Source organism: Talpa occidentalis, unplaced genomic scaffold, assembly GCF_014898055.3.
Source record: "Talpa occidentalis isolate TD23 unplaced genomic scaffold, MPIMG_talOcc4v2.1 talOcc4.7, whole genome shotgun sequence".
In the NCBI taxonomy this organism is placed as follows: Eukaryota; Metazoa; Chordata; class Mammalia; order Eulipotyphla; family Talpidae; genus Talpa; species Talpa occidentalis.
This window is the reverse complement of record NW_023605083.1, coordinates 7,515,565-7,531,521: the sequence shown is the minus strand read 5'-3', so window position 1 is coordinate 7,531,521 and position 15,957 is coordinate 7,515,565. Positions and strand designations below refer to the sequence as shown.

At 38.1% G+C, this 15,957-nt stretch overlaps 2 protein-coding genes across 7 annotated transcripts in view; both read right to left on the bottom strand.

Moving 5' to 3' along the window:
• Window positions 1–2,887, bottom strand: part of GOLGA1 (golgin A1) — a 37,056-nt gene extending 34,169 nt beyond the window's left edge. Inside the window, exons 1-4 of one of the 6 annotated variants that reach the window (XM_037495096.2) lie at window positions 2,813–2,887; window positions 2,214–2,270; window positions 1,938–1,988; window positions 779–1,079 (exon numbers count right to left, since the gene is read on the bottom strand). In XM_037495096.2, coding sequence (XP_037350993.1) covers window positions 779–913 — 135 coding nt within the window. In that variant the 5' untranslated portion in view covers window positions 914–1,079; window positions 1,938–1,988; window positions 2,214–2,270; window positions 2,813–2,887. Of the gene's footprint in view, window positions 1–778; window positions 1,080–1,937; window positions 1,989–2,213; window positions 2,737–2,812 lie in introns of those variants that run through there. The other 5 variants (XM_054689665.1, XM_037495095.2, XM_037495099.2 and 2 more) reach the window with 5 other exon arrangements.
• Window positions 2,888–11,714: 8,827 nt separating this feature from the next.
• The window catches only part of SCAI (suppressor of cancer cell invasion), a 123,707-nt gene continuing 119,464 nt past the window's right edge, over window positions 11,715–15,957 (bottom strand). Inside the window, exon 18 of the mRNA XM_037491844.1 lies at window positions 11,715–12,556. Coding sequence (XP_037347741.1) covers window positions 12,410–12,556 — 147 coding nt within the window. The 3' untranslated portion in view covers window positions 11,715–12,409. The remainder of the gene's footprint in view (window positions 12,557–15,957) is intronic.

Sequence of the window (15,957 nt, the reverse complement as noted above, 5' to 3'; positions counted from 1 at the left end):
AGTCATCAATGACATCTTTTCAGCCACTTTTCCAACAAAACTGCACTCTGGCTAATGCCACACGCAACTCCTAGACCTTGTTAACAACAATGACTAAAAGTCTATATGTCTGTAGAGACCATAAGCTAAGTAAGGCGCTTTGAGAAATGAAAAGTGGAAGAAAACGCACAAGGTGTACAGATGAAAAAAGAGTACAAGAGGACAGGATAGAGAATCTGTAAGGGGATTCACAGAAAAACAAGAAAAAGTGGAAAAGTACCTCAAAGTGAGAAGAATCAGATATAAACTGCAAATAATGTTGTCATTTTATTTTTTATTTATTTATTTTTAGATAGACATTTATTAAACCAATATATTCTATCACCCTTTTCTGTTCCCATTTTATTACCAGATTCCACTTTTTTTTTTTAAAGATTTATTTATTTACGCAAACACTGGGGTACAGGCCAGAGGCGCAGGAGGGTGAGAGAATTCACCAGAGACAGAACGAGGAGCTGAACAGGCAGAAGGATGGAAAACACTGCTGAGGGGAGCAGTGGGCGAGACAGGAGAGGTCTGCCGTGCCACACGGGTATCTCCCTGGCCTGCCAGGAATTGAACCGGTGCTGCCAAGGCTGCAGACAGCTTCACAGTGCTGCACTCAACCCACTGGCCATCGGGGAGGCCCATAATGTTGTCATTTTAAAAGAAAATATTTATTGGATAGATTTTCTGAAGTATCACTTACGGGATATATTGAGACTGTACTAAAATATTAAAAACTAGAGAAGATACTTACAAAGTCATCTCCTGAGTCAGCTCCCATGGAGGCAACAGATTCCTTGCTCACCGACCTTGGGATCCTAGTAGCACCTCCAGGCCTCTGGGAGACAGCAGTCTCTTCTGCAATTTTCTTCTTTAGTTTTGCAAACATTTTTGCTGTGCGGTTATCCTGCACTGATGACCTGCTCTTGAATGACCACGGCAGGCCTTAGGCTAGCAATCAGGAATTCAGAGACAGGAGGCTAAAAAGTTCCAGACATCCAAGCTAGCTGCATCCCTACTTAAATGTGGGCCAAGGACTTATGGCAACACAGTATCTATAAATCAGATGAAAGAGAGGTCAAGGTTAAACACTGGAGAGATTTCACATCTGAGTTGCCATGTTAAGCTTCAGGTTTCAAAATTGTTTCATAATTTTACTGGTACATTTAATAGAACACAATTACTAAACACTTTAAAGGCACGTAGGTGCTTCATATACACAGACAAGGAAATTCAGTCACTGGGACATGATGTAACCTGCCAAAGATTATGTGGCTAAGTGACAGGGCTGGTATTTGAACTTGTACTCTGACTCACAAGTCCGTATTCTTTTTTTACTACACCAAGTTGGCTACACATATTAACACATTTAGCAAAATTTTCCAGTACAAACACTATCACACAGACTTTTGAGTTCTCACAATAATATTAACTACAGTTTAGGTTTTCTTTGGTTTTTTGGTAAAAGGAAGACAAAAAACGTGTAACTCAATATGGGGAAAAGGTATACTAGTCTAATGTTCCAGGATGGTCTGCAATCAGCTGTCCGCTAGGAAAAGCTGACAACCTAGAAAAAAGCAGGCAAACCAGACAACTATATTGTAAATAGGATCAGATATCCTTAAACAGTTCCTGGAAAAACAGAATGGCTGTCTTATGTAATGAACTCAAATAAGTTTCTTTTCTACAGAATGTTTCACAAGATACTCAACATGAGAATCAAACAACTTTTCCTCCCAATGTTGTATGGAACACTAATAACCTGGTTCCAACTTTAAATTCTCATATTTTGTGGAGGATAACTAAGGTCTGCTTTAAGATCTACAAACGACTTCTTACCACTTCAGATACATTTAAGTATATACTATTCTCCCAAAACTTTACCTTTCAAGGTCTGTAAACCACCTACTCACCTGGCTTAATCTACTAGATTTAAAACAGCTTGACGGTCAAAGCATTCTGCCCTGCATGAAGACAAAGATAAAACGCATTGGATACTTCCTTTCACAGTGTGAGGCGAAAACGTTGGGGGTTGGGAACGTTGGGGGTTGGGAGTCGGGGGCTGGGAGAGGAGGGAGAACTGTTAAGGGCGAAGGAGAAAACTTGCCACTGCTACAGTCCTCAGCGAGCTGCCCTCCCTCACCCTCGGTCTCCTTTGCATTTGTGATTTGCCTAACAGTTTCACTTACAGACACAAAGAACACAATCTCTCCTTGCAGAAGGTGCCTAAATCGGTCTTGGGAGCCCTGAGCAAAACAAAACTTGAATGAGAGTAAGGTTTCCCACGGTCCGTAATTTCTTTCTCAGTTGCTTCTGACAGTCACACATTGTTTACCTGGCCAGACCTGGCAGTCTGGTTCCAGGGCCTTGACTCACTGAGCAAAAGGATGGCTAAGGTGGGTAAGAGACAGCTGCCTAACGCCCTGGGAGGCAGACAGGTACCTGCCACGGCACTTTGGCTCACACTCCCGCAGGCTCCTTCCAGATCCACCCGTGCCTGGACAGTCAAAGAAAGGAGGACCCCAACGTCTCTCCCATTTGACAACAGGGAAACTGAGACCCAGGGAGGTGGGGCGACTTGCCCAAGGTCGCGCAGGGGGGAGTACCCAGAACCCTAAGACTCCCAGGCCTGGCTGCCCGCGTCCGCCCCCACCATTGCCCTCTCAGCAGCCCGGTACCGCCCCCCGCCTGGGTCGTGGGCCACCAGGTCCGGGCCGCTACGGGGGCAGATCGAGGCCACCGGAAGGATGAGGGGCCTGCTCGCGCCTCCGGCGCCCCGCCCGCGCACCTGCCGCTCTCAGGGCAGCCCGCAGAGCCCCGCCTCCGGGGCCTCTCGTGAGAGCCGGCCCGCGTCACCAGCCCCCGCGGCCGGCGGCGAGCAGAGCGGCGACCCGGAACCGCACCTTCGCCCGCGCGCCGGAAGTGGCTGCGCGAGGAGAGACGCCGCGCGCATGCGCCCGAGCGCGCCCTCCGCGGGCGTCAGCGCGAGTTTCAGGGCGGCGGTTGGGCGGGAACGGCCGGAGGCGCGGGCGCTGGGCCGGAGGCAGCGTCCAGGTGGCCACGTCAGCCGGCGACCGGCCCGGGATGACGAGCGAGTGGCCGAAGTTTGTTTTTTTTTGGTTTTTTTTTTTTAAAGGGCCGGTGCAGAGCTGGGCAGTGAGGAGAGCCGCGAGGTAAAAGGGCGGGAACCCAGTTGGAGCCCTGGGGCCTGCGCGTGCGGTGCGGGGAACCCCGGCCGCGCCGCCCCGCTCCCCGCACCCCATTCCCGCTGCACCCCACACAGCCGCCCCGTCCCGGGTAGCTGTGGTCCCAGCAGGTCGGTGTCTCCATCACACGGCGCAGACTCGGCTCTAACGATGCCCTCGGCACAGCGCTTGTCGTTTTAAAACAAGCCACACACGCAATCGCCCTCTCCAGAATCCCACTGTTCACTAAAAGGCCTCCAGTTTTTGACAGATGAGCAAAGCCTGGAAAGTTAAAACTGCCTTGTTCAAAGCAGTAGCCTGTGTCCGGTCTCAGAGCTCTTCCAGGCCAACCAGACATTCCGCGTCGAAGGAGCTCTTGTTCTGGCCCCGGTCCAAACACCAGCCAGAGCTTCTGGCAGGTTCCCCTGAAACCACCCCTCCCTCTCCGTGGCCCAGTTCTGACCACCAGGAGCAGGACAGGGAGAAAAATCAAGACTAGGACTCAGAAAATTTACAAACTGAAAGAGTAAGTATTGAGTCCTTAACCCCAAGCTAGTTGTCTGTGGTTGCTACAGATATCAAAGAAGCAAACCATTGGCAGTTTAATACTTCTGTTGTTAGCAATTCTGAAGAAGTTTCAAAAACTTTAAGCAAATAATGTTTATTTTTATATTGATGATACACTTAATATATACGTGGATCCAAGATACAAAATTCATTTACAAGAGTTCACACCTGATGGATGTGGTCACATTCCTAGAGAACATTTATCAATGCAAAAATGCCTGCAATACACTGACAACAAAATTCAAATATTCTGTAATCTTGTTATTCAGTGAACATGAAAACAACATTTAACTGTCCATTCTCTAGTATTTAAACGCCCTCAAGGTGGAAGGTACCTTAGAACAGAAGAAAACATTGGAAAGACAGGGCCTACTGAATCTGCTCTGCAGAATCACAGTGTTTACTCTGAAATTTATTTAGTGAAGTAGTTAGTGAAATGATTGCTACCCTTTATGACAGATCACATATCATACAAGCGTCAAAAGTGATAAACTCAGGAAACTAAAATGTCCCAATAACTTCTCAGTTTCTACAATCTATTAAGTGTTAACCATAACAAAGCAGGAAAAGGCTGCCGAAAAGAAACAAAAGGGAAAATATCCTTAAGAGTGTGTATGGCTTAAGCAATTTAGAAACACAACAGACAAGACTTTTACAATAGCACAAATGTTCAAGTCAAATGATATTGACAATATAATTTTCCCCTTAGTCATTGGTAATAAATAGCCCCTTCAAAATTTATTCTACTGATAACATATATAAAACTAATGTATTCAAATGATTTGCCGTCTCACAGAGTTGAGTTGATGGATTTTGTTCTAAAGTATTAACCCACAATATCCAAAATTCAATACAAATGAGCAACAAGACTACATCTTAAGGAGTACAGTGATATGTGAATAGCTAGATAGGCAACCAAATAGCTTCATTATTTGCACGACAGATTAGCAGCACTTGGATTAGAATTGTTACATGAAAATTATTGTGCTTCAAACTCTTGAGGAGAGCTAATAAATATAACTCTATAATCCCTATAGTATTACAATTCTATAACATTTCAGTTACAGACAAGCACAGTTTTTAAAAAGTATTTCACACCACTAGAAAGTCAAGTAATTATATTCTCCAAATGTAATTTCTGCTATGATTGAAACAAGTGCATTTCTGCCTAATATCCCTAATACAGACAATAGGTTCACCATTATATTTAGGGAAGAAAGATAAAACGTAACTTATTTTAGCTCTTATTTGATTATCTTAACCTTTAGTGATGATATGAATAAAGAAATATGGTAGCCAACCTTACTGTGGAAATTGCTTAGAGAAAATAATGTGGCCTGACATTACAATAACCTTTACAGCAAAGTAAGAAATTATTTATAACTGCTTCACTTGATTCAATGATTAATGAAACCACTATTTGTATTGGTGCTACACAATGAAGATAACCTACTTAGATAAAATTCTTCACTTGCAAGCTCTACTGTGAAAACGGTAGGACATTGCATCTGCCTTTCCTCTTACCTAAGACCTTTCTATTTCCACTGAAAGAAGTCTCCAAAATAGAAGAGCTTCTAATTGTTGAATGGCAAGGTTTATTAAAAACAAACAAAACCTAGAGAACTAGCCATACTTCTATGTAACAAAAGGAATGTATCCAGATAACTGTAAAAGGCCACAACACAAAGTCCTTAACATTTTACTGAACCATTAAAAGTTCTTTTTAATAAGATAAAGAAACAAAGAGTTTTTAAAAAAGGCTCACCTCATTCTTAAGGAAAATATAGTAGTAAGAACTCTATTGTCCTAAACATTTTAGGCAACTTTTCCTGCAGATTTTTAGTACAATCACAATAGTTAGCTATAATGTAGGGGGAAAAGATCAGTAACATGCAAAGGAGGGTAGGGATAGGATTTTAAAAAAATACAGTGGTTATTTGTGGTTTGGAAATATTTACTTGGGGATTATCATATAGGATCATTTCACATTTTACAGTGATTGCCGGAAATGATTTGATCTTTGAGAACACTTAAGGATCAAATTGTAATGTTTTCAAATCTTAATTTCCAATCATGGACAAATAGACATGCATAACTGCTTCAAAAAAGAAAAGAGTATTAGTGACATAACATAAAAACTTTAATATTTACTGTAGACCTATAGGAGGGCGAGCTATAATTCCCTATCTCATTGTGAAAGTGATGTTATCACTTAGTCTATTAACTTTTATTCCATAAGCTTGTCAGAAAAGTAAAAACCTGAACCCTGAAGGTACCACCTATTACACCTAAAAAGATGATTGTCTTAGGATATAGCCTGGAATTGTCCACCAAAATAGGAAAAATAGTCCCAATTTATAGTCTGGTTACTAAATTCAAGTTTGGTTAAGTCAGTCTGAGTGTAGAACTAATATGTGTATTTCAAATTATTAAAAACCTCTGAATCTACTATTCAAGTATGTTTAAAAATCACACTGCTTAGAGTAACTTGATAACTGATTTGTAAAATAACCTTTAAAAACAAAAATATTAACAAAAATATCTTAAAATTAAGAAATGGTGCTTCAGACCTTGATTAAATAATATGCAGAAATGGAATTCTCAAAAGTCAATATTACATTAAACTAGTAAGTGAAAAAACACTGATTTCAGCGTAAGAAAACATGTCAAAGGAAATAATTCTGTGACACCAAAAAATTAGTTATACTTAATACAATTATTTTACCCAATTATGGGTATGTCCCCCCTATATCATCCTGACACTCTTCTCTTCAATAATTAACTAATTCCATTCACACAATTATCTTTCCTTAAGCAAGGCATGTTTAGATAAATCTCTGTTCAAAAACTCAGTGAAGCTGGAAGATAGTCTAATATATTTTGAAATTCTAGTTTGAGCAAGAACTGTCTTTTTTTTCTTTTTTAGGTTTAATCACAGTATCTAGGAAAAACTGGGAGGTGTAGCAAGAATGGGTATAAAGTATCATTGTATAAGAGTACAGGAGAATAAAGAAAAGGTTTGCATTCCTTATTTAACTGCAAAGTAACCAGCTTTGCAACTGTTAGAGTCAGAGATGATATTCACAGTTAATCTCATCTACTGTACATTTTATTGCTGCTACTCTGCTCAAATTAATATCTCCATTGAGCCTGAGTCAGTTTCATGAATTTTAAGTAACATAACATCTGCTCTGCTACTCTCCAATTGCAATAAATGATGTGGTTACTAAAACAACACAATATAAGAGACTATGGCTGTTTTCACTGATTGTTTTTTTCCTTTCAGAAATAGCATGTTACCAAATTCTAATATTTAAGAAATATTTGATAAATGTTATGAACTTATAACATTTTCACTTGATAACATTTCATTATCATAACATTTAACATTTGATAAATGTTATGAATAGCTGACTGGGGTTGGTAAAATGGTCTCCTGACTAAGTTTTCTCTTTGACATGATATAATTTAAAGTAGAATCATATTTACTCTTCTGGCAAATAAAGTGGTAAAAAGTTTTTTGCTTTGCAGTTACATTTTATCATGCAAAATTAACCTCTACTTAATTTCTTCTGTGCATGTATTCAAATGCATATTAAACATCTCCTACATGCCAGCATGCAAGTGAGCATGCCCAGAGAAGACAGGAGTAACCTCGCTGATAACTCTGCGATTCCTCTGCTTTGCAAATTGGCACTGCACGTTTCCCTCCTTGTCCCCCTCACTGTTCTTCCTTCGTAGAGATTTGAAGGCTCAGGATTTCTAGTATGCCATGCACCTAATATTAAGACTCCTACATCATGTATGAATATATCAATTTGCAGAACACAAATGGTCTCATAGAGACAAAGAAATACAACTGGAGGCATTTTATTTACTGGAAACACTTTCTCAGATGAGCATACTCATCTTTGATATCAACTCCAATAAGAAAAATCTATAATCAATAATGCCAAAAAAGGACTAAGTTCATCAGAGTTGCTGCAAATATACTAATTAACAGCCTCTGTTCCTCATTAAATCCCATCCCACCCAGGCAAAACCTTCCTTGAGCTAATGCCCTTTTTTCTGCCTCACAGAGACAGATATAAAAGGAGACACATCAGTGAAAAATTTTGTTCCAAACTTAAAATTTAGTATAAGGTACTAATGGCAATCAGGAACGTATTTCCCTATTCACAGGACATTTTCCTATCTATTTTGAAATGAGATCAAAGTAATTTTTTCCACGGCCCCTTAATACTCAATATAAATATTTAACTATTCAGTAATAACACTCAACTATGGGTCAAGAAAATAAAGGACTACTATAGTTTAAGAACCTGCTGGTGTCTCAGTTACATACTTGGGTTTTTCAGGTTGGTATCACTAATGTATCATCAGTTTAAATGGAAATTGGCAAATGATTTTTAAAGCTAAGGATATCAAGCTCTTTACATCCTAATTTCAACTCCAAATTAGCCCATTTTACCCAAACACAAGCCCCTCAAAATAGAGGCTCATGAATGAGATACAGCCACAACCTAATTACAGCAGCATGAATAATGCCACTATGATGTCCTCACAGAACTTAAATAAATTCAGCCCACAAATGGGTATGGGTATATAATATACACATACTGTATCACTGCAAACCAATATATTTACAGATATATACATATATACAAGTATACACAGATTGCATTTAGCATCACAAAAATATACACATGCCATTAAAAGTAAGAATTCCAAATAAATAAGGTCAACAGAACAGCCCTCAATGTAAATACCCTCTATACTCTCCAAACACACACACAGGAACATATACACCCAAAACATCACCAGGTGATTCATACCATTCACATTCCTATCAAATCTGTTCACTCAAGGTGGGGAGGTGGTTCTGAATCACTGGCATTAACCAGGTTTGCAGACTTGGCACCTTACTATATTTTCAGTCCAGAATGTTCTCTGTATGTCAGGCTGACTACATGTCTCTGTAGATAACTAATTACAACATTTTTCAACTGAGTCCAAACACCTTCTAAGAGAGAAAGTTTCAAAGTGACACAGGTCAGAGATTAAACTTGGACAAGAATGCTAAAGAAAGCTCCATAATTAATATATGAATCAGATTTGTTGCTTTTCTGTTTACCGCAACAAAGTTTGCCATCTAATCTGTTTCAGGGAATTCTATTGCAAGAAGAAAATAAGGGGCTACTATTGGCAAAATATTACATCCAGACCTATATATCAGGGAAATTTCAGTCATGAGTAGATTGCACTTTGTTTTTATAATCTCAAAACATTTCAACATGGTAAAAATATAAAGGGTACGATAAATTCTATGTGCTTTGAGAAGTTTAGCGAGCACCACTTCCTAGGAGGAAAACACACATACAAAGAATATATCCTGGCTAAAATCAAAGATAAAATGTATGAATGTGAATTTTTTAAAATTAATCAAATAGTTGCTTGGGCTGACTGATTCACTGGTTTCAGTATTTGCTGAACTAAAAAAATACCATAATCTTTTGTGCCAAAATATAAATCTCTAGTTCTTTCTTGCTCATGATAGAAACCAGAGCAACTGGAAAGACTGGGCTGAGATTAGAAGATGTGAGTTTTAGTTCTATCTCTATCACTATGAATAAACGGACGGTTTTTGTTTTTTATTTTTGGTCTCTCAGCTTTCTCTTCTGTAAAATAGGGAAGATAGTTGCTTCACCCACTTCAAAAATATACAGATAAAGAAAGAAATTTCATTGTGCTTAATTTTGTTTTGTGTATAACTGGATTCTTCAATTTTACACTTTTTTGCTTATAGTGATTCTTAAGGGAGGTGAAAGATTATATCAGAATCTCCAGGGGGAGTTTGTGCAGTTTGAAAACAAAGAAGTGCTCTTTGCCATTGCTTTGCTCTCTTCCAATATTCAAATTTCTATGAATTCTAAAAAATAAATAAATATAGGGCTTAATATTTTTATGTTTATAAAGAGGAGTTATATGCATTACAAAAATGGGATTCCTTGTCATTTCCATCTTGAGCCCATTGGGTTATTGTCCACTTATATTTCTCTCTCTGATTAAAGTAACACCTTAAAATGCAGAAGTTGGGCAATGGTATATGAGGGCTAATTAAACTTTCGTAATAAAAGTAAAAAAATAAAAAGACAAAAACATGAAGTGTTTGCACAAAGGTAATCTTAAAGCCTACTATGGCCACTCATTTAAACATTGTTCTTTTCCCAACACAAACAAAAGACTTCCTTTACCATACTCTAAATTTTCTTCATATCACAACTTTCCAACAGAAATTTATTTAATGTATACTGCCTGACCACTCCTACTAGAATGTAAGGTTCATGAAGCCATGGATTTTTATGTCTACTCTGCTTCTCCAATGCCTAGAATAAAATCTGGAGAATGAAACAACAGTTTATAATTTTCTTGGGCTTATTTCCTCTCTTTGAAGATACAAAATCACTTGAGTTTATCTTTGGATTCTTAACTAATGAGGAATGACACTACCCTCAGTTTAAAGAGCAATGTCACCATCCAAACCCTCACTGTGATTTCCAAGGCCTCTCATCTTGGACCAGAATATTTGTAATCACAAAAATTAATTTATTCAGGATATTCTCAACCCAACTAAGTGGGTCTGATATTATCTTAACAAAAACTTGTAAACAATTTAGAAAAGAAAATGCTGTGTTTTGCAGGTGACATGGGTGGAAAAGTCTCTATCTTTTGGAACCAAGAGTTCGATTTAAAGAACTACAGAATTAGAAAGGACCCGGGACCAACACCTTCATTTTACAGATGAGAGTGCTGACAAGCAGAGACATGAGAACACCTGTCAAAGGGTATCAAGTGAACCAAGAAAGCCAAGATTAGAACTCAGGTTTTCTACTTCTCAGACCAGTGTTCTGAATGTTAAATTGGTGAGGATAAAGCTCAGGGTGATAACGCTTATTTTAAGCATCAGAGAACAGGAAAATGTTGTTAGGCATTACTGGCACAAACTTCAGTGAACTTGAAACAAGAGGTCAGACAACTAAGGTCAGTCTATTGCTGTAGTTCAGGCAAAACTGTTATAAAACAAAAGCTATGCAGTTTATTAAGATTCTAAAAAAAAAAAAAAAAGGCAATCTTTATCTGACAATGAAAAACAACCCACTAGCAAAGAAAATCTCTAAGGTAACTTCCAAAAAAGAACAAACAAAACTAATATAAAAAACTTAATGAAACACCTCAGTGTCCCCCAAATCCAAGAACAGTAACTTCAAGAATTCAGATGAAAAACCAAATTGTAACAGATATATGAATAACTTAGACCCAAATCCCTATGCCAGAAATGAAACCCCAGTTATAAAGATTACAGTAAAATTTCCCTAGGGACACAGGAAAGAGGCACCAAAGCAATCACCTCATTTCCCCTGGGACTGCCAGAGGTAGATGTGAGCCTGTGTAGAAAATTAGGAAGAAGGGGCTTTTGATTCATAGATTCCTAAACTTGAATGCCATGGGATCAAAAGAGGGGAAAGAAAACAGCTAGTACCTGTGAAATTATGAAAGGGATGACGGGGACAAAAAAACATAAAAACCTTTATATTAAACATTGAGTCCTATTTAAAATAATTTAAAAACTTGTGCATGAATATAAAATATTAAATACAAGGAGGTTTAAAAAATCTTTTCAAATTATCAATGCAAAAGCAACTTCCATTTTTGGTTAAATAACAATTCAGTTACCCCCCCACACTAAAATTAATAACATCTCTGACTTGGAAGTCTCAGATTTGTACCAGGCAAAATGTTTACAAATTCTGTACCGTATGCCATGAACTTAATCCTGGCAGCCTTTAAACTTGATCTCATGGACTTAAGTAAGGTATTCTGAAACCAACATCTGACTTTCTGACTGAAATATTTAAAAGCTGTTGATCATTTTTTTCATTTCCAGCATTCAAAGACTACAACAATGCAAACAGAACTCACACATTCCAGATGGTATTTATCATCTCAAGACCCCTATTACAGATTTGGCTATCAGATGCAAATCAACACTGTACAGTTTCTGAAGTTTAAACAGTATTTAAATGAATTAAATGATCTCAAGGAACTCTCTTGATTATGCTTCAGAGTCGCACATCTTTCTATCTACTAGGCTGGGATAAAAAGAATATTATGGAAGGACTCTCTGTTCTTGCTTTTTAGTAGTCCGTGCTGGATAGTTTCATCTTTGTGAACAATTACATATTTTCCAAATCCACACATTTAAGGTCCAAGTATAAGAGTTGAATTTTCCTCATTATACAAAAATAAATGATTTAATCTTCTTGGGGTTCGAGTAGTGAATCTAATAGGATTAGATGTTGGAGGTAAGTACTATACCTCAAAACGAAAACAAAACCAAAAGCAAAAAAATCCCAAAATTAATTGTTTTTAAAAGACCTGAAAGATTGTATTTTAAAACAGTTACCCTAAAAGTTTGAACAATTTTTTTCAGTTCTTCTTTAAAACGGTGATCTTAAATTAAAAAATAAAAACTAAGTAACACCACTATGTATGTTATCTGTCATCACATTAGAAAACTGCACCATTTAAAATCTGTGGCAAATGAAAAATTGTTTCAACAAGAAGATTTTGTTTTAATAGTCATCTATGGTATTCTCAAGGAACACGTTTCGAACATCCAGAATGGATGCTAATTCCAAAATGTGCTTCTGGAGATGAGGGTTCTCCACTGTTTCATCCCTTGGCAGTTGTGGATATGATTCTGGATAATTTCGTGTTTCCTGGCAGGCAAAGAAGAGAAAAGACAAGTTTTACAGTATAATTAAAGTATATACACAACAATAATATTACTGTTAACATAAGAGTGTTAGGTTATTTTTCTCCTTATTGGTATGATTCTTTTAATAATATATTTGTTAAACATATGAAATTCCTGACATGACCATTTGACCTCAAAAACAACAATCTTTATAATTATAGCTCAACCTAATATACTCATTTAGTTATTTCAGAAATATGCACTGGGGCCTGTCATTTCTGGGTACTATTCCGTCTTATGTGGGAATCATACTAATTTTTACTTGCTGGAGGAAAAATTCCAGCATATACAGAATGGCAGCAGGTATGTGTTAAATGACTGAGTAAATAATGTTGCAGTAGAAATTTAAATGACAGTAAAGACATGAGAAATACTCTAAGATCAAATTCATGGACCTTGGCAATTAATTACAGGAGCAGGGCGATCAAAGGTGAGTTTAAGACCCCAGGAATACACAACACAAGACAGGGGGCAGCGGAGGGAGAGAGAGAGAAAGAGAAACATAAAAGAGGAGGTGATTGTGGGATAGTATAAAACTGCAGGTTAGGGCCTCCCTGGTGGCGCAGTGGTTGAGCGCTGGGTTGCGAAGCTGCCCGCAGCTTCTGCAGCGCCTGTTCGATCCCTGGCTGCTCCCCGGCCACCGGAGGAGGGTCCCACATGGCGCGCAGATCTCTCCTGCCGCCAGCTGCTCCCCTCAGCATTGTCTTTCGGTCCTTCTGCCTGCTCTGCTCCCCGTTCTGGCTCTGGTGAATTCTCTCACCCTCCCGCGCTTCTGACTGTACCCAATGCTTGTATAAATAAATAAATCTTTAAAAAAAAAAAGCTGCAGGTTATATATATGTATATCTATCTATCTATCTATATCTATATATATACTAGAGATATATATAGAGAGAGATATAATTTGAGGCAATGAGCAAACAGAGCTTAACAGAACACTCCCTTAACCAGAATTTGAAATTCAGAGTTGTATCTGCACAGGCATATTTGAGCAGTATATGTAAACAATATCAGAAAAAAAGGACAGAATTATCAAAAGGAAAAAATTGTGTCATTATATGGAGGCAAAAGGAGGAGATAATCAAGTCATTCTCACATGCAAGTTTTAATTTGGCATTCTGTAGACTATAATTTTGCAGGACATTTAAAATTTCCCGAAGAAATAAGTTACTACTTTTCTACATATATGACAGTTCATATATGTCAATGTCACTTCTTTCTCTCCTGCCTGTGGACATCACTCATTACATATTACAAAGACCAAATTTTTGTTTTACCACACTAAACACTAAGAAAAATGACAAAAAACAGGAGGAAACAAACTATTGGGGGAGTGTAGACCTCTCCCATCTTGCTCCGAGCCCTTGAAGGGTATTTCAGTAAGTCCACCTTTTCCTGTTCACACACACACACACACACACACACACACACAAAACGACAAGGAAACTACTGTACAATTTCCTCAGCTCACACAAAGCTGGGACTTGTTTAAATTCTGACTAAACACCACCTAGAGTGGAGAATAACTGCTGAAATAGGAAACATGAAAGAGGCCCCAGAAGAATTATGCCTCTAAGTATTGGGGCTATATAAACCAAAACTGTACGCTAACACTATACCCCTCCCCCCAAAAAGCTTCAAAACAAGCCATGAAAAGACAGAGATTTGCAAGTAATACTAGCAAGAACAAACACTATTTAAACACTAAAGAAAACAACAAAATCAAATATCCAACATCATAAAATTCACAATGCTTACTCTAACAGCAAATCACAAACATACGAAGAATTAGGTATACAAGACCCCTAACAAATCAGAAAAACAAAAGCAAATGAGAAATGATAGAGACTATAATATTAGTAGATAAGGACTTTAGCTATTATATATATTCAAGGACACAAGGAAAACACACATAGGGAAAGAAATGGAAGGCATTAACAGAACCAAATAGAACTTCTAGAGATGAAAGAAATATAATCCCTGAAATGAGAAATAACAGATTAGAGTTAATGGCATATTAGACACTGTAGGGGAAATACCACTGAACTTGAAGACACAGCAATACAAACTGAAACAGAAAAAGACTTAAAAATAAAAAACACACAAGTGACTATTAGGCACTACTGGGTTGTGTGACTAATATGTAAGTGATGTCCTATATAAAGAGGAAAGGAGGAAAAGAGAAAAAATATTTGAAGAAATAATGACAAAAAATATTATAAAATATAAAATCATGACTCATATAAGATCCAGATGCTTAATTAACCCCAAACTGGAATAAAACAATAAAGAAAATCACAAAAATAAAAAAAAACCTTATCAAGGTATATTATAATCAAATTATAGGAAACCAACATAAAGAGAAAATCTTAAAAACAGCCACAAGCAAATGGGTATATTATATATTAAGAAAAGTAATAGAACAAGCATTTAGAAAATTAGTAACGAGGGCCTCCCCGGTGGCGCAGCGGTTGAGCACTGGGTTGCGAAGCTGCCTGCAGCCTCTACAGCGCCGGCTCAATCCCCGGCTGCTCCCCGGCCACTGGAGGAGGGTCCCACATGGCACGCAGACCTCTCCTGCCACCCGCTGCTCCCCTCAGCAATGTACTTTGTCACTCTGCCTGTTCTGCTCCCCGCTCTGGCTCTGGTGAATTCTCTCACCCTCCCACGCTTCTGACTTTACCCAGTGCTTGTATAAATAAATAATAAATAAATCTTAAAATAAATAAATAAAACTCATGCGTCTACTTTAAAAAAAATTAAAAAAAAAAAAACTTTGTAAAGAAAATTAGTAACGATATAAAGAATCTGACCAATACTATAAACCAAAGTGATCTCACAAACCTTTACAGAGTGCTTCACCCAGAAGCACCATATACATTCAGGAAGTATCCATAAAATATTTACCATAACAAAGTTAAAAGAACTCAACCCTACTAAGTATATTATTTGACCACAAAGGAATTAAATTAGAAATCAATAAGGAAATCTTGGGGCCTCCCCGGTGGCGCACTGCGGCGCCGGTTCGATCCCCGACTGCTCCCCTACCACCGGAGGAGGGTCCCACATGGCGTGCAGACCTCTCCTGCCGCCCGCTGCTCCCCTCAGCAGTGTACTTCGGTCCTTCTGCCTGCTCTGCTCCCCGCTCTGGCTCTGGTGAATTCTCTCACCCTCCCGCGCTTCTGACTGTACCCAGTGCTTGTATAAACAAAACAAACAAACAAATAAATAAACATGCCTCTATTTAAAAAAAAAAAAAATAAGGAAATCTTGAAAATTCTCAAGTATTTAGATAGGTAACAATACATTTCTAAATAACTATGGTTCAAAAAAAATCAGTGAAATTAAACTTTCTCATAAATA